Source organism: Lithobates pipiens, unplaced genomic scaffold, assembly GCF_037356315.1.
Source record: "Lithobates pipiens isolate NorthernLeopardFrog02 unplaced genomic scaffold, aLitPip1_a1.2 Scaffold_18, whole genome shotgun sequence".
Classification (NCBI taxonomy): domain Eukaryota; kingdom Metazoa; phylum Chordata; class Amphibia; order Anura; family Ranidae; genus Lithobates; species Lithobates pipiens.
In genome coordinates this window covers 645,326,530-645,352,599 of record NW_027507758.1, presented here as the reverse complement: position 1 = coordinate 645,352,599, position 26,070 = coordinate 645,326,530, and the positions used below count along the sequence as shown (strand labels likewise).

General features: G+C 45.4%; 1 protein-coding gene across 11 annotated transcripts in view; it reads left to right on the top strand.

Moving 5' to 3' along the window:
- LOC143989625 (uncharacterized) overlaps positions 1–23,319 on the top strand; it is a 346,853-nt gene extending 323,534 nt beyond the window's left edge. For all 11 annotated transcript variants that reach the window (XM_077489859.1, XM_077489856.1, XM_077489857.1 and 8 more), the window contains 7 exons: positions 18,065–18,117; positions 18,669–19,037; positions 19,423–19,547; positions 19,634–19,705; positions 20,125–20,187; positions 20,316–20,408; positions 22,821–23,319. In XM_077489859.1, coding sequence (XP_077345985.1) covers positions 18,065–18,117; positions 18,669–19,037; positions 19,423–19,547; positions 19,634–19,705; positions 20,125–20,187; positions 20,316–20,408; positions 22,821–23,245 — 1,200 coding nt within the window. In that variant the 3' untranslated portion in view covers positions 23,246–23,319. The remainder of the gene's footprint in view (positions 1–18,064; positions 18,118–18,668; positions 19,038–19,422; positions 19,548–19,633; positions 19,706–20,124; positions 20,188–20,315; positions 20,409–22,820) is intronic.
- The last annotated feature ends 2,751 nt before the right edge of the window (positions 23,320–26,070 follow it).

Sequence of the window (26,070 nt, the reverse complement as noted above, 5' to 3'; positions counted from 1 at the left end):
AGGGTGAGCCTACATCTCTGCAACATGGACTCCAATCTAGGTAAGCCCTTACAGTAGTGTCATTGATCAGGCTGTGGAGGAGCAGGAGCGGGAAGATGAGGAAGTTGCAATGCTGGATGAATTCCCAGGGGGGGCTACTCTATCTGAGACAAGTCAACAACTGGAGTCTGATGAGGAGTCAGAGGAGGATGGTGCCGGGGCGGATGAGGAGGAGCAAGAAGAGCATGCTTTAAACCTTTCTGGGATCCCTGTTGTGCGTGGATGGGGAGAGGAGAATGAAGAGGACGACATTATCCTGGATGATGAGCAGGAGCCAGGCCACCACACCACTTCCACTATAGTGCAAATGGGGGCCTTCATGCTCCAGTGTTTTAATAGGGACCCCCGTATAAAAAGCATAAGGGTCAAGGACCAGTACTGGGTGGCAACGTACTTAGACCCCCGGTACAAACACAAAATGGCGGAAATGTTACCGCCGTCGCAGAGGGCTGTCAGAATGCAGCACTTCCAGGCCTTGCTTCGAGAAATGCTGCATTCTGCTTTTGCGTGCGCTGGCAGAGGAGCAATTCCCACTCCCAGAGAAGGAGTTGCGGGTACCAATCCAACAGCGCCTGCAAGAAGAGGGCAGTTTGAAGATGTGTTGGTGACTTCGGATATGAGGTCATTCTTTCAGCCGACCCATCGACAGGTGTCATCCGGATCCAGCATCAGGGAACGCCTAGACCGTCAGGTGTCCGACTACATTGGGTTAACGGCCGATGTGGACGCTCTGAGGAGTGATGAACCCCTGGACTACTGGGTGGGCAGGCTTGACCTCTGGCCAGAGCTTGCCCAATTTGCAATCGAACTGTTGGCTTGCCCCTCATCCAGTGTCCTGTCCGAAAGGACGTTCAGCGCAGCAGGGGGGATCGTGACCGATAAGCGTACTCGCCTAGCTCACGACAGTGTTAACTACCTCACATTTCTAAAAATGAATGAGGCATGGATCTCGGAGGAATTCAACACATGTGACCAGTAGACCATGTATATGTCTATAAACAATTTTTTTAATCAAGCACACAGACCTTCTTTCTTCATTTGGCTCACTTCCTTGTCCCAAAAAAGCACACCGTACTATATGCCCCTACCCTCCTCTTTGAAGAGGTTGAGCGGTGTCATATTTCTACTGGGGCTGCTTATGAGGGGATCACACCATCCCTGTGCTGTGCTGACTTCCTCCTGGGGGTTCTTATTATGAGGGGATCACACCATCCCTGTGCTGTGCTGAGTTTCTCCTGGGCCTGCTTATTATGAGGGGATCACACCATCCCTGTGCTGACTTACTCCTGGGCCTGCTTATTATGAGGGGATCACACCATCCCTGTGCTGTGCTGACTTCGTCCTGGGGGTTCTTATTATGAGGGGATCACACCATCCCTGTGCTGTGCTGACTTCCTCCTGGGACTGCTTACGGTGCTGTATATCACGGTGCTGGTGTGAGTGCTTAATGTCACGCTGCTGATGTCAGTGCTCTCTGTCACGGTGCTGCTGTCAGTGCTGTATGTCACGCTTCTGATGTCAGTGCTCTCTATCACGGTGTTGCTGTCAATGCTGTATGTCACAGTGCTGGTGTTAATGCTTTATGTCACGCTGCTGATGTCAGTGCCCTCTATCGCGGTGCTGTTGTCAGATGACTCTATCACGGTGCAGGTGTCATTGCTGTATGTCACGCTTCTGATGTCAGTGCTCTCTATCACGGTGCTGATGTCAGTGCTGTATATCACGGTGCTGATGTGAGTGATTTATGTCACGCTGCTGATGTCAGTGCTCCCTATCACGGTGCTGATGTCAGTGCTGTATGTCACGCTTCTGATGTCAGTGCTCTCTATCACGGTGTTGCTGTCAATGCTGTATATCACGGTGCTGGTGTTAATGCTTTATGTCACGCTGCCCTCTATCACGGTGCAGGTGTCATTGCTGTATGTCACGCTGCTGGTGATCATCTCCTGCACCCTCTTCTTTGCCTACCCTGGTCCCTGACCTTCCCTCTCCTCCATTGCCTTCATGCGTTCCACAGTCCTGAATTGTCACAACAATTTCCCATATAAAAAAAGAATGCTTGCAGTTATCGATCCCAAATTCACCTCATACATGTGTTATGTCATTGGCCATGTGGTGGGACTATGTTTGCCCAGCTAATAATTATCTTGTGGCTGCAAATTTGACCTAAAGGTTTGCAAAGTTCGCCTCCCATTGAACTTAATGGGGCCCACCGCGAACGGTCGGCCTCGTTCGCGGTCCGCGTTCGCGAAACGTCCCGTCGGAAGTTCGTCCATCACTAGTGACCATAGAGACATGGAAATTCAGCTGGTTCAGCAGGGATCGGTCACATTTCCATCCATGTGTGGCCACTGCCAGATAAAAGTCACTCCATCAGCAGCTGCAGCCAATAGCTTCATCACTGATCTGTGTATTCTGAGAGCGGAGGAGCGCCCCCCCATTGTCAGAATACAATAGTGCAGTGGGGAGGATTCCCCCTCCAATGTGTGGATGGGGGAATCACTTCAGTTTTTTCCTCTTATCCCGCTGGATGAACGATAAAACTGAACCATGTATGGCCAGCTTTGGAAGGAAGATATATTCATCATCAACTGATCCCCCTGAAGGGGTTCATCTACATATTACCTCCTCTGCCACCAGATCCAACAAGGTGTCCTCTAACACATGGAACTTCCTGTCTCTAGCTGACTTTACTTCCTGTCATGCCTGACATCACTTCCTGTTTGTACTCCATGGAGACTTCCTGTCTGGGTAGAAGTGAGATCACCACCTTGTGGAGATCAGAGGAACATTCATATATAATGTGCTGGGGGCTCAAATAATATTCTCTGCAGATCTACTGCTTTCACTTTACACCTACTTCACTGATCTTATGGTGTTTATCAATAAATGAAGTAAACTGATCCATGTGCAAATTCATATACAACATAAAGTGCTTTGTGCTCAAGATGCTGTTCCCTGCAGATCTCCTGCTTCCCACTTTGCATCCACTTCTTTAATCTTATATTTGCTGCTATAATAAATAAACTGAAAATCTGTGCAAATTCATGTCAATATTTTGTGCTCAATAGTGTTCTCTGCAAGTCCACTGCTTCCACTTTGCATCTACTTCAACAAACTGATTTTGCTAAAAAAAATCCACAAATCAATAAAAATCACCAGTAAGGGGGCGCCCTCATCATCCCGTGTGTAAGAGGGGGAAGAAGGCGTGGCTACATTACAGCTGCCACAGTTTGGGGCACCGAGAACTTTACACCTTATCAACTTTTCATTGATTGGTGGATTTATTTTGAGCTAAATAATATAATAATAATAATAATAATAAGTTCATTGAAGTAGATGCAAAGTGGAAGCAGTGGACTTGCAGAGAACACTTTATTGAGCACAAAATATTATATTATTACATGAACTTGCACAGATTTTTAGTCTATTTAATATAGCAGCAAATATTATACGATTAAAGAAGTAGGTGCAAAGTGAAAGCAGTGGATCTGCAGGGAACAGCATCTTGAGCACAAAGCACTTTATGTTGTATATGAATTTGCACATGGATCAGTTTATATAATTTATTGATAAACACCATAAGATCAGTGAAGTAGGCGTAAAGTGGAAACAGTAGATCTGCAGAGAATATTATTTGAGCCCCTAGCACTTTATATATGAATGTCTCCACATATTTTAGTGTATTTGTGATGATTTATGTGCACACACAATAGGACAGCGCTGTGACACATAATGCTCTTTTAGTTGATAAAGGGAACACTTACCTTTGTTACAGCAGCAGTCCGGTATAAGTTATTTCTGTAGGTATTTGAGTTGTTACACATAGCGCGGGTTTTATTCTATTTATATTGGTAACATAATTGCCCAAATCTGGGGATCAGGAGCCATTTCCACCCTTTACTCTCAGCTGGGGCTCTTTGTATCCATATAACAGATGTTCTACATGACTAAATCTGACATCAATTTTACTGCAAAATCAAAGGGGCCAAAATGTCTCCCCCCCCCGAGCAGTAATACATTTCTATCCCCCTTGGTGGGAGTGGAGATGATCCCATCTATAAGGATATACAGTACATACACACACAGCACAAGGCCGGGTTCACACTACCAGACGTTTCTCAGGGCTGCAGTTCCTCTGATCTCCACAAGGCTGTGATCTCACTTTTACCCAGACAGGAAGTCTCTATGGAAGACAGGAAGTGATGTCAGGTACAGACAGGAAGTTCCGGGTGAGAGGTGAGTCGGGAGGAAGTAGAGAGAAGACGTTGCTGGAAGAAGTAGCAGAGGAGGTAATAAGATCGTATTTTCTATTTACACCCAGTAACCCCCTATTAGTGAAGGTCAGAAGTATTAGATGTTTGTATTTAGTTTTATAAAATGGACAATCTCTAATTGGGATACAATGTATAACGCAGTCTGTGTATCGGTATAATGTGGAGTGTGAGTTCCGGGGTCCCCACAGGGGGAGGACATGAGGCTCCCTCAGTAAGAAGCACATAAATGATTGTATATTGTGTCAGGATAGAGCCAGACACCTCGGCACCACCTGAATCTGAGGGGAGGTCTCTGGCTGAATTCACAACACAAAGAAGGGGGTCAGTCTGGTGAGAGTCGCCTTCCATGATGGACACAGAGAGGAGCTGATGGCTGCAGACCTCACTGGAAGGTGCTTAGAACTGCTGAGTCTGATGGGTCAGTATGGACTGGGTGCTGCTCTCTGCACCCTGGACATATAGATCTGTATTGTCTGTGCTGCTGAGCTGTGGTCAGACCCTCCCAGCCCCCTCCAAGGGCCCATGGACTTCACCCTGCCTGCCCTGCTTCAGCTACCAGCCCCTACCCCTGTTGGCCTGGATATCTGCCCTGTTCTGGACTTCACCCTGCCTGCTCTTCTTCAGCTACCAGCCCCGACCCCTGTTGGCCTGGATATCTGCAATTTCCTATACTTAACCCATCACACCCTGATCTCTGCCCTTTTTTGGACCTGGATCTCTGTCCCTGAGTCGGGCCCATTTCCCTGGCCATCCTACGTGGACTACCTGTGTGGTGTTACATTATCTGGTGGAATTTTTCATTGTACTTTGTCTTGCTATCCTATGTGCCAACACTGCTCTGCCCTGTAGACTATCACCCCTTTGCTGTCCTGAGGAGCACCCCTCATTTCTGTGTCTTCTGTTTGCCCCATTAAATAACAACCCTTATCTGTCCCATATTACCCCCCTGAGGATCGCTCTTCATTGCTGTATCTATTGTGTGTTCTGTGGACTAATTCTCCTCCTGCCTGTACCCCGAGTCCCCCAATAAATGCCCCGCGTGTCGGGTTCCTGGTGATTTGCCTCTGTGTGCTCTCTCTCTGCACTCTTCATTCATCACCCCCCCCCCCCCCCCCGTCATGTCCGTCCTCTTCCTCCATAGTCACTGTGATGTCTTTTATCTCCAGCAGATGATGATACACACATGTATTATTATTATTATTATACAGGACTTATATAGCGCCAACAGTTTACGCAGCACTTTACAATATAAAATGGAGACAATACAGTTATAATACAATAAAATACAAGAGAATTAAGAGGGCCCTGCTCAGAAGAGCTTACAATCTAATAGGGTGGGGCAGGTGGTACAAAAGGTTGTAACTGTCGGGAATGATCTGATGGAAGTGATAAAAGATCAGTTGGAGACGTGATCGGCTTCCCTGAAGAGATGAGTTTTCAGGGGTCGTCTGAAGGTAGCAAGAGTAGGGGATAATATATATATATATATATATATATATATATATATATATATATATATATATATAGTGTGTGGAAACCTAGATTAACCCCTTCACGGGGATCAGTTGATGATGAATATATCTTCCTTCCAAAGCTGGCCATACATGGTTCAGTTTTATCGTTCATCCAGCGGGATGAGAGGAAAAACGGAAGTGATTCCCCCATCCACACATTGGAGGGGGGTGGGGGAATCCTCCCCGCTGCACTATTGTATTCTGACAATGGGGGGCGCTCCTCTGCTCTCAGAATACACAGATCAGTGTTGAAGCTATTGGCTGCAGCTGCTGATGGAGTGACTTTTATCGGGCAGTGACCACACATGGATGGAAATGTGACCGATCCCTGCTGAACCAGCTGAATTTCCATGTCTCTATGGTCACCATACGTGACTTTCACCCCTCCCCCTCATCTCCTTTGTTATGTAAGTCATGCTGAGATCATCTCCCATTGGCTGAGCAATATTCTTATTTGTCTCTGAGCTCCTTCTTGTTCTTCGGACCCTTGGCATCCTCACTAGCAAAGTGGGACTGTTGGTCCTGCATTGTATGTAATGACATCAGAATGCCTGCTACAAGCTTTTATCCTGCATAGTGTGGGGGTCCTGTGGGGTAAATCATACCTCATTCTGAAGTGGAGCTTTAATAAAATGGAGACCTGAATGGAGAGGTGAGGAGGATTCTGGGAATATCATTTATTTTTTCTATTTGTGTTCAGATCTAGAGTTTTCCTCCTGTGAAGTCTGGAGATCATATGACCATCACATTGCCTCCACCTCCCTCCCTGATAGAATAGAGAAATACAAAGAAGATTCTAGAAGTCACCAGAGAGATGATGGAGGAGAGGTGAGGAGGATTCTGGGAATTGTGGGACATTATCCAGTAACAGACAAGGGATGTGTCTGGATGGTGACTGTATCATTGTGTGTGTCAGGTTCCTATAAGGTGTCAGGATGTCAGTGTCTATTTCTCCATGGAGGAGTGGGAGTATTTAGAAGGACACAAGGATCTCTACAAGGACGTCATGATGGACAATCAGCCGCCCCTCACATCACCGGGTAAGAGGAGACTTTATTGTAAAGGAGAGAGCAGTGCGGAGGCTCCACCTAGATCCCCCATCATCTGATAAACACATAGAAACAATGTATTCAGTCAGTGTGTGTGTTTCCTACAGATGGATCCAGTAATGGGAACCCACCAGAGAGATGTCCCCGTCTTCTGTATTCCCGGGATTCCACACAGGAAGATCACACCATCCCCCACCATCATCAGGTAGATGATTAACAATTATTGGTAGTTCTGATTTATACACAGCATGTTTTTTGCAATTAAAGTTGGGCAAACAGTTTGGTCCTAACATTGCCGCTTGGCGAACACCCGAATTTGCAGGGCATTCAGTGGGTGTTCGCCCCGCTGAACACTCTGCAATGCACGCTACACGCTGTACAGTGCATTCTGAGCCCTGATTGGGTAATGCCTTGCCCAATCAGGGTTCAGCAAACATCTGGTTATTAAGGAGTGGGGCCAGGAAGCTGGCCGTGGCATCCTTCACAACCTATGAGCCATCAGCTGTCAATAGGCTTCTCCCCTGACAGTTGAATAGAAAAAAAAACATTGTCAGCAATAAAAAAGTGAAAAAAAAACATAGGAGCCCCCCTCCAATCCATACCAGACCCTTATCCGAGCATGCAGCCTGATAGGACGGGAATTGGTGGGGATGAGTGAGTACCCCCTTCTTGAACCATACCAGGCCACATGCCCTCAACATGGGGGAGTGCTTTGGTGCAGGGGGGCCTCACATCCCAAAGCACCTTGTCCCCCATGGACAAGTGCCTCTTCTCGACAACCCTGGGTGGTGGTTGTGGGGATCCGTGGGCGGGGGCTTATTGAAATCTGGAAGACCCATTAACAAGGGGGCCCCAATGTGGATCCATTTTCAATTATGATGCCCGCTGCAGCGCCGACCCAAAGAAAAAAAACGCTCCACACTCAAAATGCCTGGCTTGCCACTTGAGTTCTTGTATAGGTAAAAAGCATAAATGATGTGTAGCATAATACTCATGAAATGACAACCACTATTAGTTGTGATTTCATGATTATTATGCTACACATCATTTATGTATTTTGTCTAATTGTATTTTACTTGACATAGTTAATTCTGTGTCCTATTTTATATTTTGCAATAATAAAATCAATATTTTACATATTTAACTGGTCTACGCCCAATTGGAGTCATTGTCCTTCAAAGTCCCACCAGGGGGTCTCTTTTTTTGTGGTTCATATTAGGGATGTGGGCAATTTCTCCTCCACCCCACAAGAGTTGAACTATTCTACCTAACCTGTTAACCACTTCAGCCCCGAGACTCTTTTTGAGATTTGTTGTTTACAAGTTAAAATAATTTTTTTTGCTAGAAAATTACTTAGAAACCCCAAAAATTATATATATAATTTTTTTTTTTTTTTTTAGACACCCTGGATAATAAAATGGCGGTCATTGCAATATTTTTTTTCCAAAAGTCTTTTATTGAAGTATACACATGGTACAAGGAATGCTAATACCAATATACAGTTGCATAAAATACAATGGATCTAGAACAGTATTAACCAATAAAATTAGCAAATTAACACAACATGTACAACAACTTGAAATAGAAAACTGGCTGTAAATGAGCCATGCAGACTTGCCAAGTAATAGTATAACAAAAAAACCTTAAAGTATTCAGTAAATGTTAAGCTATTTCTAAAACCTTAATTGAAAACTCGGCATAATCCTCAGGAGGATTGGATAGAATAACGGCTTTGGATGAGGCCTACAGAAGGGTCAAGGTGACATGGGAGATAAAGACCACTGTGTCAGGAGGCGTAAGAATACAAGGCCTAACAGTATTTAAATTGGCATGCATTAGGGATGGGAAAGGCTCAGGGGAAGCCCCCGAAGGGAGAGACTTTAATGAGATAAATGAGTATCTAATTCTCTCTAAGGTGAGACTCCGGTCAACAGTTTGTGACAGTCCGCTGAAGTGTGAAAATGGTGCCAACATGCCCAAGTCGCCCAATATTTAGAAGGAGCATCCTTGGCTTGCCAGATTAAATTTTCCATTTCAGCGACATTTGAGACTCTGTTAATCCAATTAGTGATAGAGGGCGGTATAGTAGATTTCCATAATGGAGGAATACACATTTTAGCCGCGTTTAGCAAATGTAACAAGAGAGAGCGATGATAAGTTTTCAGTGAAAGTGTCGAGTGATGAAGGAGCATTTGGACCGGTGAGAAGTCAATTGAGTGCGTCGTAATTTGGCATATTAGGCGGTGAACCTCCCTCCAGAAAGGTTGTAACCGTGCACAGGACCACCAAATGTGTAGGAACGATCCGTCACCATTTTCACATCTCCAGCAGACAGGGGACACGTTGGGATTCCGTTTGTGTAATTTGATGGGTGTGAGATACCACATAGTAAAAATTTTAAAGCTGTTTTCTTGAACCGAGACATTGGCTGAACCTTTATGAATGTGATTATAAATAGTAGACCAATTGGATTCTGTTAATGACAGCGACAGATCAGCCTCCCAACTGCGAACTGCCAAATTATCTTTCGTGCTGTGTGCAGAGAAGAATAGTGCATATATGGCAGAAATGAGGTGACGTTGCGGTTCCGATTGGGTACATAGTAGTTCAAAGGGTGTTAGCTGTCTAGCAAAATCAGGTTTGTATTGACGGTTCGTTAAGAAATGCCTAATTTGTAGGTATGCCCATAGTGGAAAGGGCCGTCCCGAAGGGAGCGTAGGGAGGTCAGAGATAGATAGCAGATTAGAATTAGAGAAAAAAAGTTGTGCTCTAACATCTGGTGTCTGCCATATGCCGGAGAGAAAGGTATCCGATTGTCCAGCTGGGAAGGCGGGGTTGTGTTTTATAGGGGTTAATGGACCTTGGGGGGATGAAATGTGATGAGCCCGGCATGCCGAGCGGTAAGCTTGTAAGGTACTCGCAATTAGCGGGTGCATTGTGCAGGTTTGAGGAACATGCTCAGGGTGTAACCATGGTAAAAATTTAAGCGGGGTCTGGGAAAAGGCGCCTTCTATGTGTATCCAAGCTTTAGTATCAGAATGGACATTCCAGTCTACAATTCTGGCCACATGACTAGCCAAATAGTATTTCTTAATGTCAGGCAGGCTGATACCACCTTTGGCCTTCGGTAGAGTCAATCTGGCAAAGCTTAACCTGGCTCTTTGTCCCTTCCAAATAAAATTACTACAGAGCGATTGGAAAGATTTGAAAAAGGCCGGAGGTATTTTTATTGGTATCGTTTGAAAAAGATATAATAAACGCGGTAGGATATTCATTTTTATAATAGAGGCTCTGCCAAACCAGGAGAATAGCCCGGTAGACCAGGCCTCAAGGTCTGTTTTGATGGTTTGGAGGAGAGGGACAAAGTTGGCTGAGTACAAGTTTCCCAGATTAGCAGGTAACTGAATGCCTAAGTAAGTAATAGCTTTATAATTCCAGCGAAAAGGAAAGTTCTGACGGCATAAATCAACCGTTTCAGCGCGTAATGATACATTCAGGGCTTCTGATTTTGAAAAATTAATTTTCAAGTTGGACAGAACATTGAAGGTGTCAAGATCTGAAAGAAGGTTGGGGAGGGAAGTGAGGGGTTCGGAGAGGAAAAGGAGAATATCATCCGCGAAAGCAGCAATTTTATGAGTCTTAGTGCCAATCTGAATCCCCTTTACATCCGGGTTTGAGTTCAACTTGCGAATGAGGGGTTCTAAGGTAAGTATAAATAATAGGGGAGAAAGTGGGCAACCTTGACGAGTCCCATTGGACACGGAGAAAGCGTCCGACAGATGACCGTTAACCCTGACCTGAGCTGTAGGGGACGTATATAGAGCCATAATAAGTGAGATCAATCTGTCAGGTAAACCTATTTTTCGTAGTACTTCTTCCATATAGTCCCAGGCCACCCTGTCAAACGCCTTCTCCGCGTCCAATGAGAGAAAAAAACCCTGTTGTGTCGAAAAGGAGGTTAGCCAGTGGTGTATAGAAAGTGCTTTTATCGTGTTATCTCTACCCTCCCTCCCTGGCACGAATCCCACCTGGTCTAGGGACACCAGCCGAGGAAGAAGGGGGAGAAGGTGATTAGCCAGCATCTTTGCGTAGACCTTCAAATCCACATTAAGTAATGAAATGGGTCTATAGTTAGACACCTGTGACTCGTCTTTATGAGGTTTGGGGATTACTGTTATGTGAGCCCTAAGTGTATCTCTGGGGGGTGGCTTATCAGGCGTCAGCGAATTAAATGCCGCCAGGAAATGTTTTTTTAAAGTAGCTAAAAAAGTTTTATAATAGCAGGAGGTAAGGCCGTCGGGTCCGGTACTCTTTCCCGGTTTCAGTTGTTTGAGGGCTACCTCAAGTTCTGAAGCCGTGAGCGGGCCTTCTAACGAAGTTGCAGCATCCCGGGAGATGGGAGTAGGAGCGTACTTGTTTAAAAATTCAGCAATTAAACCCCTTCTGTGTGTTAGGTCCACCTGTGGTAAATTTTCCTTAAGGTTATATAAATTAGAATAATATTGGACAAACTGATCTGCAATCGATTTGTTAGACACTATTTTGTTACCCTTGGAATCCGTGTGAGGGAGTGAATAGTTCTAGTGGCCCTTTGCTTTCTAAGTGCTCTGGCAATAAATTTACCTGACTTGTTGCTGTATTCGTAAAAGAATTTACGTGAGAGCATATAGTTCCTCTTGATTCGGGCATTCAAAATTTGGAGCAAATCTTGTCTAGCTTGAGTTAGGTCTGTTAGGGTGTCTCTGAGTCTGGTAAGTTTGTGGGCCCTTTCTAATATCTTTATGCGGTTGGTAAGCTGAGCTATATGACTATTCCTTTCCTTTTTCTGTTTGGCCACAGCTGCAATGAACTCTCCACGAATCGTACATTTGTGGGCTTCCCATACGAGCATGGGGTCTACATGTGGTGATTGATTCTCATTAAAATAGTTGGTTAGGTTGTCCTGAATAGATGCCGCAATTACAGGATCAGAAAGCAAGGATGGGTCTAATCGCCAAATTGGTGTTGTGTGAGGGTTATCTGCGATTTGCAGGGTCATGGATACCGGGTGATGATCAGAAATAAGCATTGTCTCAATAGAAGCGGTTCGAAGAAAAGGCAGATCTCTTTGTGATAGAAAGAGGTAGTCCAATCTAGAATATCGATTGTGAGGAGCGGAAAAAAAGGAATAGTCCCTCCCTTGGGGATTCAGTGTACGCCATGAGTCATGGAGGCACAGGTCATGTAAATGACGATTAATGGAGCGCAAGGCTGTGTACGGAAGTGTCGAGGAACCGTTGGAAGAATCTTGGAGAGGATTGAGAGTAACGTTGAAGTCCCCCCCCCCAGAATAAGAACACCCTCCTGGAAGGACGCGAGTTCGGAAGTAATTGCTCTGAAAAATGCAGGTTGTCCTGTGTTGGGGGCGTATATGTTAGCTAGAGTGATCAATTTGCCCCTCAGTTTTCCCTTAATAAAGATGAATCTCGCCTCTGGATCCAGGATGGTATCCAAGATCTGGAGTGGACAGTGTCGTGAAATGAGTATGGAGACCCCTTTAGATTTAGATGTTGGGTTGGTGGCATGAACGCCGGATGGGAAGCGGTGGTTCGAGAGCTTGGGGGTGTGGTTAGTCCTAAAATGGGTTTCCTGTAAGAAGACTATGTCAGCCCTGCACGTGTGAGCGAAAAGTAACACTTGTGACCGTTTTTCGGGTAGATTAAGTCCTCTCGCGTTAAGAGAAACTATTTTGAGATTCTCTCGAGCGTTCATTTGATGTGTAGGAGCCATACTCATAGTTCGGTAAAGAGGTATAGATCGCCCTGTGTATTCAGGCGTTCTTAGGGGAGAGATGCGAAGTTAATGAAGGTACGGAAGCTAAGTGAGTCGATACAGTTAAATAGCAACTAGAGAAGGGGAGGGGGGCAGGATACTACCACGGATGATTAGGAGCAGTTAACCGGAGTCTCACCAGGAGGTGTACTAGAGGGGCCTAAGGAGATAAGGGAGGGGCAGATGAGTGAAAGTGGTATTCCCTCAAAAAAAAGGAGGGACGGGCGATTCGGATATCGAAAAGGCAATACTTCCACTACCACTAAATGTGGAAACGTGTAAAATAGTGTCACTTCAGGTATGTCACTTGCCAATAGTAGGCACTAGGTAGAGGGGGTAGGACGGATGGGTTTCCCCAATGATAATCCGGTGAAGAGTAAGACCTGCTTACACTTCCACAATCAATCACAAAAAGGGGCCGAGATCGATCTGAGTCCGGAAAAAAATCGGTGTACCGACTAAATATATGTTTAGGTATGTCTGGGCAAAAGAGTATCACCGTGAGGCGTGGGGGTCTGGGGCAACCAAAGCACTAAAAAACAAATAGAAAGACGGGGTAACATAGTGTGTCCCACTGACCGAGGAATGTAAACATGGGCCCCGTACAACCAGGGGTCCAGCAATCTGAGAGGTTATATAAAGGTAGAAGTATAAAAGCAAGAAAAAAGTTACCATCAACAATTATGACTGTATATAAAAACTTGTTAGATTACCCAACCTAAGAGAATAATAGCGCCACACAGTAATGAGGCGTGTAGTGAACTGTTGCAAGAAAAAAAAAAGAGACATAAATAAGTGTCGACCCATTTGGATGTTAAACCAACAGTAAGCCAGAGTTGCCCAGATTGGGCAAACCAACCAGAGCAGGGAGATAATAATGGAGAAAGGAAAAAAAAAAAAAAAAAAAGAAAAGGGGAGGGGGGGCGGGAGGGAGAGGGAGGGAGGGGGGGCGGGAGGGAGAGGGAGGGAGGGAGGGATGGAGGGGGAGGGAGGGATGGATGGAGTGAGGGGGGGAGGGGGGGAGTGAGGGAGGGAGGGGGGGGAGTGAGGGAGGGGGATGGAGGGAGGGATAGGGAGGGAGGGATAGGGAGGGAGGGAGGAGGGATGGATAGGGAGGGAGGGAAAGGGAGGGAGGAGGGATGGAAAGGGAGGGAGGAGGGAGGGGGTGAGCACCCACTGAGAACCCTTCAAATACAAGACCACACAGGCAGTATTCCATCGTGAGGGATACAGTTATTAATTGGCAGGCTCTAATGACCTAAGACAATAAGCATATTTGCTCTGTGAAGGGTGAGACAGAGGAGAGTAGCCCAAAACTATTACACCTAAGCTGAGACCTAAGCGGCATGTTTAATGGATATCCAATGGCACTGGGTAACCAATCAAAGTGATAATGATATCTGGGCAATCGGAATGATATCCATAGTCACGTATCATTTAGGATGGGAAGGTTAGTAAATAAGATACAGATTGGCTGCAGCTGAGCTTCACTCCTCCATCTCCCCCCCCCCCGGATATCATAATAAAATCCATATTACCAAAAATGAATTTGTGTGTAAGGCAGTCCCAAACATACAGTATACATGCATCAGCACGGGAGCTCCTCTAGGTGGAAAAACAGAGCAAAGCGAATGGGAGAAAAGAAAAAAAAACTGTGTTCCAGGGTCAAAGCACGACAGTTAATACATGTGAAGGTAGAGGATTGTGTGATATGATACCTCTGGTTCAAATGAGTCAGAGCCCATAACTCTCCCGCCCGGAAAGCAGGGACAAAAGTAAGGGAGACCTCAGGGGAGTTGGAGTACTTGAAGCAAACAAAAAGAAAAAAAAAAAAAAAAATAGGGGGGCAAAGGATGAGTAAGGGAGGGGAGCAGAAATAATGGGGTAGGAAAAAAGGAAAAATAAACAAGAAAGAATGCAGAAAGTGAACAGTCAAGTCGACGGGCCAGATGCATATCTCACTCAGCGGTCTCTGCGAGCTCTCCGGGGCAGCGGTGTTCTTTGCGGGCTGTCATCTGGATCCACGCTAAGTCGGGTAAGGTGTGATCCGGGCTCCGAAGGCGAACGGCGTCTCCTAAAGCGGGGGTCTTGGTATTCCATGGGCTCTTGCGAGGAATGCGAGCGTTTGGCAGACGGGGGTCGATATTCAGCATACCATTCCGGGACCTCAGTGAAGGGTATTGCGAGCGTGTCACAGAAATGGCGGAGATCTTCCGGAACTCGAAGTAATGCAGTTCTCCCACCGGAGGTCGCTGAGAGAGCAAAAGGGAATCGCCATCGGTACGGGATATTCCTGGCTCGAAGAGTTTCCAGCAGGGGGCGAAGCTCTCTACGCCTTTGCAGCATTATGGCTGAAAGATCTTGAAACAAGGAGACGGGAGCTCCATTATGTGTAAGCGGACCTGGGGCCCGTCTAGCTCTATGAAGGATCTCCTCTTTTACGTTGTAGTCTATTAAACAGCACACAACGTCGCGGGGTGGGTCAGACTCTTTCCCCCTAGGCCGAAGGGCACGGTGCACACGCTCTATGCCGATCGGGGAATCCTGCGGCCTCTCAAGGATGGTATTGAAGAGGTCAGTAACTTCCTTAGGCAGACTGTCCGGGTCAGGCGATTCCGTTAGACCTCTCAGGCGGATGTTGTGGCGTCTGCCACGGTTGTCGAGATCCTCGGTGTGACGGTTGAGATCACGCAGTTGAAGGGTATGGGTATCAATAATCTGACAGGATCTCCTCAGAATAGATGAGTGTGTGGCAGCGGTTTTTTCCACTTCATGCACTCGAGAAGCCATAGCTTGCAAATCGAGCCTCAGGTCCGCAATCGCTCCAGTTAGAGCTGCAGTGAGAGATTCTTTAATGTCCTCCACTATGGATCTTAAATCCTGAAGGCTCGGCTGGTGATGCGGGGAGAGGACAATGTCCTCCGCTCTCGGAGCACTTCTGTGCGCGGGGCTCGCGGTCTGTGCGGCCTGAGAAGATTGACTGCGTGCCGTCGCCATGTTTGTATTATGGGCGCGAAACATCTCCGGTATGTTCTGGGAGATCCTGCCTGTCTCGTCTCTCGGAGATCTGGACCGAGATGCCGAGGAGCTTCGGGAAGAAGTTCCCATGATGTCTGAGTAAAATTAAGGGCGAAGCACCTCTGTGGAACGCTGATTGTGTCCTCGTCAGCGGGAGCTGGGAAATCAAGCTGCCATCTTCAGCTGCGTCCAGGCCACGCCCCCCATTGCAATATTTTATGTCACACCGTATTTGCGCAGTGGTCTTACCATCGCAATTTTTTGGGAAAAAAATGTGCTTTTTTTAAGTTAAAAAATAAGACAATAGTAAAGTTAGCCCAATTTTTTTCTATATTGTGTAAGATAATGTTTTTTCGAGTAAATTGATACCCAACATGTCACGCTTCAAAATTGCGCCTGCTCGTGGAATGGCGACAAACTTTGACACTTAAAAATCTCCATTGGTGACATTTAAACATTTCTACAGGTTACCAGTTTTGAGTTACAGAGGTGGTCTAGTACTGGAATTATTGCTCTCACTTTAACGATTGCGGCGATATCTCACATGTGTGGTTTGAACACAGTTTTCACATGAGGACGCAACTTACATATGCTTTTGCTTCGGCGTGTGAGGTTGGGGGGGACAAGGGCGCTTTAAAAAAAAAAAAAAAGTTCTTATTTATTTTACCTTTTTTTAATTTTTACATTTTAAAAAAATTATTTGGGTCACTTTTTTTCCTATTACAAGAAATGTAAACATCCCTTGTAATAGATAAAAGCATGACAGGACCTCCTAAATATGAGATCTGGGGGTCAAAATGACCTCAGATCTCATATTTACACTAAAATGCAATAAAAAAAAAAGGAAATGTCATTAAAAAAAATCCCCTTTAAGAGCATTAGGCTGAAGTGATGTTTGACGTAGTTTCCACCCTCCAATGCTATGGAGCTGAGGGCGGCCATCTTTCCCTCACTCGACATCCAGGCAGTTAGGGGAGCGGACGCAGTAACTACTTTTACCTTAAAGAGAAATGCACGCCGTTCCTGAAAATACCGGGGTTATGGTAGCTAGCTGCTGCCATAACAAAGGTATTTAGCGTCAAAGTACCGACGTACGGGTACTGCAATTTGCGTGAACTGGTTAATATGACAATTTTGGGAACAAAACGTCACTTTGTAAATAACTGGGAAAAAATTTAGAAGCTCTAAAAACTCACCATGCCTCTTACTAAATAACTTGGAATGTCTAGTTTCCAAAAAGGGGTGATTTGGGGGGTATTTGTACTTTCCTGGCTTGTTAGGGTCTCAAGAAATGAGATCGGCCGTCAGTACACCCGGTGTGATCAATTTTCAGTGATTGGCACCATAGATTGTAGACTCTATAACCTTCACACAGACCTAGTAATATCCACTGATTTGGGTTATTTTTACCAAAGATATTTAGCAGTATAAATTCTGGCCCAAATTTATGAAGGAAAAATTACAAATGTTCTAACTTTTTATATCCAAAATGAAGAAAAATGCATTTTTTAAACAACATTTTTATTTTTTTATTTATAATGCAAAAATAAAATCCTCAGTGGGGATTAAATACCACCAAAAGAAAGCCGTATTTGTGTGAAAAAAGGACACAAATTTCATAGGGGTACAGTGCTGCATGACTGAGTAATTGTCATTCGAGTGTGAGAGCACTGAAAGCTGAATATTGGCCTGGGCAGGAAGTGGATATAAGAGCCGGTAGACAAGTGGTTAAGCATCATTAAAATGACTTCTCCTGGAAAAACAATCTTTTCAAAAGCAATGTTTTGCATTGATACATGTCCCCCAAGGCAGTACCCGCCCCTATACCCTTTTCATGGCCAGTTACTTGTATATAAGCCTTCAAAACGGGGACTTTTGATTTTTCAAGTTCGGGTCTCATAGACTTTATTAGGGTTCACCGTTTCAGTCACAACTTTTTCTCTGTTCGGGAGTTCTAGTGCAAACCAAACAGGGGGTGTTCAGCCCATCTCTAGTTACAATGAATGTTTTATGATATATTCAGAGTGGAAACCTCGGGGATGATAATATTGATGTTAAAGAAGAGTATAAAGAGGAGGATGAGGAGTATGGAGTGATGGAGGAGTTTTCAGAAGGACACAAGGATATGATGGAGCCACCAAATACCAGGAACCCACCAGAGAGATGTCCCCGTCCTCTGTATTCCCAGGATTCCACACAGGAAGATCACACCATCCCCCACTGTTACCTCAAGGTTGGTGGGATGGAGCTTGTAAAACACAGACTCCTGGAGACAATGTGTGGATTTTTTATGTGATGTCACAATAATAAATCTTCTATCTTACAGATGATATTTTCTCTCATTTTCTTGGTTTAGAGTGGAGATCCAATCGATATAGAATTTGAGGTTAAAGTGGAAGAAGAAGTGAGGTATGTGAGGGATGATCAGTAGACATGTGCACACTGAAATATTTTGTTTCAGAATTTTGTTTTCGTCCGAAAAATAAATTAATTTAGTTACTCCCGAAATTTGTTTCTATTTATTTTGTTTTTTGTTAAAAAATTGCATTCGTCCAAAAATCCAGATTAATTAAGGTCGAATCTGTCATTGAAGGCTTATGGTGTCTGTCAAATGTTTAAAGAAGATTCGAAGGAGCAGCGAAACTCACTGTATGACGCTGCAAACCCTGCAGTTGTACATTCCCGGTCGAATATTTCGCCTACAAGCTATAGTAGGATTGTAATGTTGTATAACACTAGTAATAATTATATTCATTAATTATTTACTAGTCAACCAACATTCAAATTTGTCCCTGGAAATGTACGATTGCAGCGTTGTACAGTTTCGATGCTCCGTCGAATCTTATAACTTTCAACAGACACCATAAGCCTAAGATTCAACGTTGTATGTTTTTCGCTGCTTTGTCGAATCTCTGTTGTTCATGTTGAATGAATGGTCTAAGTATCCGACGTTGTGTCAGTTTGTCAGATAGTGTAACGAATATGGCGGCAACCCATTTCAACATGGAGGACGTTCCTGGACCATCTATGGAGGCAGCAGCAGCAACATCCCATTCCCCATCCCCACCATCATCCAAAAAGCAGTGCAGGAGGAGGACACAAGCTGCAAACAGCAGGAAGCGTAACCTTACGTGGACTCACATTGAGTCCCAGGTCCTTGTAAAGGAAACGCTTCCTTGCTGGATGCAGCTGTGTGGCCCCCGCTCCAGGGAGACCACTTCAGAGTGGAAGCAGAAGAAGTGGGAGGAGATCTCCAAAAAAGTTCAAGATATATTCCATCATTGGCGTGACCCGACTGCCTGCCGCAAAAAATTCTGCGACCTAAAACGGTAAGTAACATTTCTGATTTTTTTTTTTTTTTTTTTTTTACATTTTAACCACTTCAGCCCCGGAGGAAGAAAGGAAATTTACACAATTCACACAAGCGCCCAATTAGAAAGGTGGACTGGACATCTATATTTACAACCCCAGTCCTGTCTTTTATATTTTATTGTGCACCAAAAAAGCATACGTTTTCCTTAAAATAAATTTGGTTAATAAAAAAATGTGCAAATCTTGTGCTACATGAAAAAAATTTCCCTAATCCAAAAATTCCATTTGCATTGTTTCATTCTACGGGTTCATTGTACATTTGTTTCATGTGTTGATGTCATTTTCAGATTACAATTGTAGTTTAATTATGGAACCCGTTTCTCTTCTATTTTTGTCTTGCAGTTCCATAGTGCGCAAACGCAGGCAGGCGGGGCGCAGAGTGAAGTGTGTGCGTCTCCTCCCCCATGAGGCGGAGCTCTTAGCGGGTGTAGGGGAGGAGGAGATCACCCAGCTCCTGTCTCATCAAGGTTGGTGTCAGCATTGCATTGTGCAGGATGTTTATTTTTTGTCAAGCATCCGACATTTACCATGTTGTGTTTGATTTTATTTAAAGATCGTATCCAGGCCCAGCGCCGCCGGAAGCGGAGGGCGGAGGAGGAGGAGTCCTCCACGTCATCAACATGCAGTAAGTACTGTAGTAGTGACACTAATACAGCGGGTCCTTTTCCATTTGGCCAGCCTTCCATTGTCCATTCCGGTGTCATTGCTTCTCACTCAAGCAGTGACAGGTGGAGCCTCTGCGACGTTCTGTCAGGTAACGCAATCGCTTGTGTAACTTACGTGATCTGACAGAACGTCGCCGCTCTGAACTGAGGCGCCTGATCAGTGTCGTGCACCTAGCACTCACCGCTGGAACCAGGACAGGTAAGTGCCTCCTTTTTTTTATTTTTTATTTTTTTACTGATTTTTTTCTTTTATTTTTGTATTGCCATGCTAATGGATAATTTATTTTATCTATATATCCTATATACAGTATTTATTTATAGTCATTTCTTTGAAGCTTGAACATTGTAACGTTCATTATTTCTCCTTTATATTAAATAGGTGTCATCCAGTCAGAGGGGGAGACTGAGGAGGAGGAGGAGCCTGAGGCGGCAACGCCCACATGTAAGTTAGTATGATCTTGCTGGTATCTGCTGCTGAGTGATCATACGTGTTTCAATGTTTCTGTACTAATGTGTGTGAGATTGTTGTACACTGCAGATTGTAATCGTCTTTTCTATATTAATCATCAGCTGCTGATCAGGAGGTGGAGGAGACCTGCCCTGTAGAGGCTGCTGGGGATGCGCCGGAAGAAGGTGACCAGCCAGACGCGGCAGATCCAGGGAGTAAGTACAACTTTTTTAGTATTTTCCAGGCAGATAGTATTTTAAATCTGAAATGCTGGTGGCATACCTTGTCTAGAAATGGTTGTGCTTTATTCTGCAAGGCATCGGTTTTACTGGAATTATTAATTATATTAGTCCCCCTCTGCAGCTGATTCCAGTCTTCCTGTTAGCGAGACCTGTGCTTGTCACTTCCCTGATCACGCCACCTTCTTGCTGCAGTTCAGATTCCCAGTCTGAGCCAATCACTGTTAAAGCGGTAGTAAACCCGCTAATGTTTTATTTTTTTGCCACCTGCAAAGCAAAAGGCATAATGAGCTAGTATGCGCCGCATACTAGCTCATTATGAAATACTTACCTTAGAACGAGGCCCCGACATCTGGCCCGATCCACGCCGAGGGAGCTGACATGCTCCCCTCGGTGTTTCTTCCAGGTATCGAGGCTCCGGTGCTGTGAGTGGCTGGAGCCGCGATATCGTCACTCCCGCGCATGCGCGTGGGAGATTCCATCCCGGCCGGGTCCGGCCACTGCCGGGCTTTCAGCCGAGAATCCCCTTGTGCGCATGCGCCGCTGCAGTCAGCAGCGCATACCGAGGGGAATATCTCCTAAACCATACAGGTTTAGGAGATATTTTTTTTACCTATAGGTAAGCCTTATTAATAGGCTTTCCTGTAGGTAAAAATAAAAAAAGAGTATACAACCACTTTAATCATAATCTTCAATCAGCGTGAATAACAAAGCAGGCTGGAGGGGGTGTGTCAGACAAGAATCTCCAGCTATTGTCCCTGGACATGTTCAATCTCTGGCATGCCCCTAATGCATGCATTAACACTTCCCTCATGATGTCTGGTGCCTCCTCTTTGTCATCATCTAAAGCAAAAAATTGTAAATGACCTCGTAGATCTTTGTGCAGGCAAATGTCTATACAAATGGGGTCTTTAGGCTATAGTTCAGACTCCAGAGTGTGTTCTGTTGCACATTAGCAACAGGCTGTTTGTTTTGTTTAATGACATATTTTACATGTACCCTGGAGTTTTTCTTTAACTGCTCATTTTTGTCTGGTGGTTTTTGTTTTAGAAGTTTTAGACATACCGATCCTTGGATCCCCAGTGGTCGGACACATTTCCATGCACCCTCAGTTATTATGACCTGCATAGGTCTTGAGGGTTCAGGGAGAGACCAGACCACTGCAGTAGCAGAGGGGAGCAGATGAAGCACCGGCTGCTGGGATATCGAAGGTTCAGTCATTGTAATTCATGTAATCTGTTATACATCCTAGCCTAGCCCAGGAGTAATAATCTACCTAGAACAGAAGTGGGGCTTATTCAATCAGTGGCCACACAAAATTTATAACCTTTAAAAAGTATCCTGCTATATTTTATGAAACAACTTTTTTTTTTAGGAGGTCATCCCTAATGCAATGGCTTCCCTTTGGTCAGTGAGTGTAATGTAACTTGATATTAATAGCTGGTATAGCTGATATGTTTTTCTGCAAGTGCAACTGATCTTCCATATTTGCGACAATCAGTCAGTCTGGATGAGGTAGATTAGTTACGTGGTGGTCACTGGTCAGCACTTAGGCCTCCATTAGGCCGCGTACACACGGGCGGACTGTTCGCCCAACTTAGTTTGTCAAACAATCCGACAAACAGTCCGCTCAAAATTTGCATGAGCGGACTTGACCACACACGATGAACGAACAGTCCGCTGAAAGCGTGCGCGATGACGTGAACGGCACGTACGACGGGACTAGAAAAACGACGTCCTATACACTGCAATGCAACCTTCGGCCGTGTAAATCCTTTCTGAGCATGCGCGGAACTTAGTTTGACGAACAAGCCTACACACGAGTGGACTGTCCGTTCAAACCAAGTTTCAGCGGACTGTCTTACGGGAATTCCGAAAAACTTTGTTCGTCAGACTGTGCGCTGAAACTGTCCGCTGAAGCCCACACACGAGCGGACTGTCCGCTGAAACACTGTTCAGCGGACAAAGTTGGACAAACAGTCCGCCCGTGTGTACGCGGCCTTACACTTTAACATTTTCTCCAGCCAGCCCTGCGACCAAGCGGATAAAATCTTTGGGAGATTCCCCTTTCCAGTTACACTGCTCGATGTGGAGAGGGGAATCCCTTTGTACTCTGGCAGGGGAGGACACTCAGCTCCGCCCCGGTCAGAGTACAGTAAAGTACTACATCTTCCCGCACAGCTCTGCAAATCTGGGATGATGCAGGAAATTGACACAGACACCACTATCTTCTACACACAAATGAAGTGAAAACATCCCAAGATGTTACATGATTGTCTACAAGGGCTTGGAGATAAATAATTACCTTTTATATAAGGTTAGGGTGAAGAAGCCATGTGTAATGTATGTATTGCATTATCTATCTAATGTATTTGCTTTTCCTCACAGGTGAAGTCTACGTCCATCACCTCCACCCAGTGGACGACGGTTCAAACCTGCCCGCATCTGGTTGGCCTGACCGTCCTTCCTCCCCAGCAGCTTCTCCAGGGCATGTTCCCTTCCATCCTCCGCTATCCTCCCCCCACCTGGACACAGCCATGGGTGCCTCCTCCTCAGGGCCTCAAGCCGAAGTTTCCCCACCCCTCCCTCCCACTCCAGAGCCACATTTGGATTACCTGCGGCGCATTGTGGAGGTCCAAAAGAGACATTACGCCTTTTCCAGGAGGCTAGGGCGCTCCTTGGGCCTCCACAATCGCCGTCAATATGTGGCTCTGGAGAGGTGCCGAAGGAGCCTTCGGCACCTTGGTGAGCAGATGACTGGGATCAATATGTCCCTACAGCGTCTGCTCACCAGGTTGGGGGAGGATATGTAAACAGTTTTTAGTTTAGTTTTATATATTTTTGTATGTTTTTATTTTTCAAAATTAAAAAAAATTGTTGTTCAGAACTACTTGTTTTCTTGAGTTTTGCTTTCCTCGTTAGATTCATTATGTATCTGATGTTTATCTAAATTAACTACTCCATTTATAGTTACAAACTTAGTAGAGGCCTTATAATTGTGCTTTTCCTACATTTAACCATCAGGCTGAACTTAGGAAATGTAAGAGATTTCTCTCTACACTATTTCACTGTGCAGAGGGTAATCCCATGTATATTGTGTCCAGCAGTGGCGGAATTATCAGGGTCACAACAGTCGCAAGCGTGACTGGGCCCTGTAGTTAACAATAAAAGTAGTGTGTATCTATCACAGGGTGGTTTCTGTGGATACACTCAAAGGTAAAAAATCCAATTGCCACGTCCTTTTAACCACTTGCCGCCCGCCCTATTACAAATTGACGGCGGCAAAGTGGTTTCATAATCCTAACCGGACGTCATATGACGTGATTAGGATTATGAGCCGCTGCGCGCCCCCGGGGGCGCGCATCGCGGCGATCGTTGTTGCGGGGTGTCAGTCTGACACCCGGCAACTACGATCTCGGTAAAGAGTCTCCGACGGAGACTCTTTACCATGTGATCAGCCGTGTCCAATCACGGCTGATCACAGTGTAAATGGGAAGAGCCGGTGATCGGCTTTCCCTCACTCGCGTCTGTCAGACGCGAGTAGAGGAGAGCCAATCGGCTGCTCCTCTGACAGGGGGGGTCTGTGCTGATCGATTATCAGCACAGCCCCCCCCGAGGATGCCCACACTGGACCACCAGGGACACCACTAGACCACCAGGGAAAAGGTAATAAAAATCCATAATCCTCCCTAGACCACCAGGGTGCCAGTCAGCACAATGGGTGCCAATCAGTGCCCATAATGGATGCCAATCAGTGGCCACAATGGGCATCACTGATTGGCATGCATTATTGTTTGGCACTGATTGGCATCCATTACTATAACACCTGTGCCGCCTATGAGTGCCCACCTGTGCCGCCTATGAGTGCCCACCTGTGCCGCCTATGAGTGCCCACCTGTGCCGCCTGAGTGCCCACCTGTGCCGCCTATCTATGCCCACCTGTGCCGCCTATCTATGCCCACCTGTGCCGCCTATCTATGCCCACCTGTGCCGCCTATCTATGCCCACCTGTGCCGCCTATCTATGCCCACCTGTGCCGCCTATCTATGCCCACCTGTGCCGCCTATCCATGCCCACCTGTGCCGCCTATCCATGCCCACCCGTGCCGCCCATCTGTGCCAGCTATCAGTGCCAATTTGTGCCACCTATCAGTGTCCGTCCGTGTCGCCCATCAGTGCCGCCTATCAGTGCCACTTCATTGGTGCCCATCGGTGCTACCTTATCAGTGCCCATCAGTGTAGCCCCATCAGTGCCCATCAGTGAAGGAGAAAACGTACTTATTTACAAAGTTTTGAAACTGAAACAAAAAAAAACATTTTTTTTTTCAAAATTTTCGGTATTTTTTTATTTGTAGCGCAAAAAATAAAAACCGTAGAGGTGATCAAATACCACCAAAAGAAAGCTCTATTTGTGGGAAAAAAATTATAAAAATTTCATTTGGGTACAGTGTAGCATGACCGCGCAATTGTCATTCAAAGTGCGACAGCGCTGAAAGCTGAAAATTGGTCTGGGCAGGAAGGTGTTTAAGTGCCCAGTATTGAAGTGGTTAAATAGCTTGAAATAAAGCAAAATGAGGGGGAAAAAAAACGGGGAAAGGGGAGAAAAACCCACACACAAAAAAACCTCAAAAAAAAGTGTTGGTTATGTTGGACTTTTTAGGCATAATATTATATTTAAGTACACAAAAGGGAAAAACAAGAAAAGAAAAGGAATATGTAAAAAAAATATTTATTTATAAAAAATAAAGTAGAGTAAAAGCATATCAAGTACTGCTTTATATCCTGTCTATATTAGTACATTTTAGGCAATAACCATATCTGTATCTATTAGTTATATATACCCGAAGAATGAAAAATTCTACATTAATATTCAATATAAGAAAGGATTACACTAGACAGGGTATTAATTACAGAACCGATCCTAAATATATTCTGGCGCTCTACATGTTTCGCGTTTTGGTCAACGCTTCCTCAGGGGCTTTGTCAATGTTTTACATTTCTTCATGGGGGCACCCCAAGAGAAATATGCAGGAAGAAAAAGGAGAACAACAAGGAAGTATTTCTCTAGGCAGAGCGATTTTCACATCGACATCACACTTTTATATGTATAGGAGCCCGCGGTTAGCATAAGGGCTTCAGATATTTATGGTATAAGGCAGCAACGGGAGGTGATTTTGCACCATACTCTCTTAAATTCAGTTAGCCAATTCCTGTATCTTCTCCAACAAGGTAAAATGTAGGCAAGCTTGTCTCAATAGCTTCAGGGTTCAGAGGGGGACCTTTAAGCCCCTTAGGTGTCTTCCTCTACCGGGAGATAGGGCCCTGTAGTTCTCCACCACTTCAGGGGGCCCACTGGCCGCCCGACGCGTGAAGGGCCCACCTGCCTCTCCGGGGTTTGTGTCTGTCGGGTTCATGCCGCGGGGAGGGGGGCTTTCACCGACTGTGAGGGGAGAGACCGTGAGAGAGAAGCGCTCCACCCCCGCCTTTCCACAGGCAGAGAGACTGTAAGGGAGGTGGAGCAGACACGTAAAAAACTGGGCAAACCAATTAATTGAAGGCGGCGGAGGAACTCTCCCCTCTGCGACTGCGCAGTGTTTAGGGATGAGATCGGTGGTGGGGGGATGGGATCAGTAAGAGGT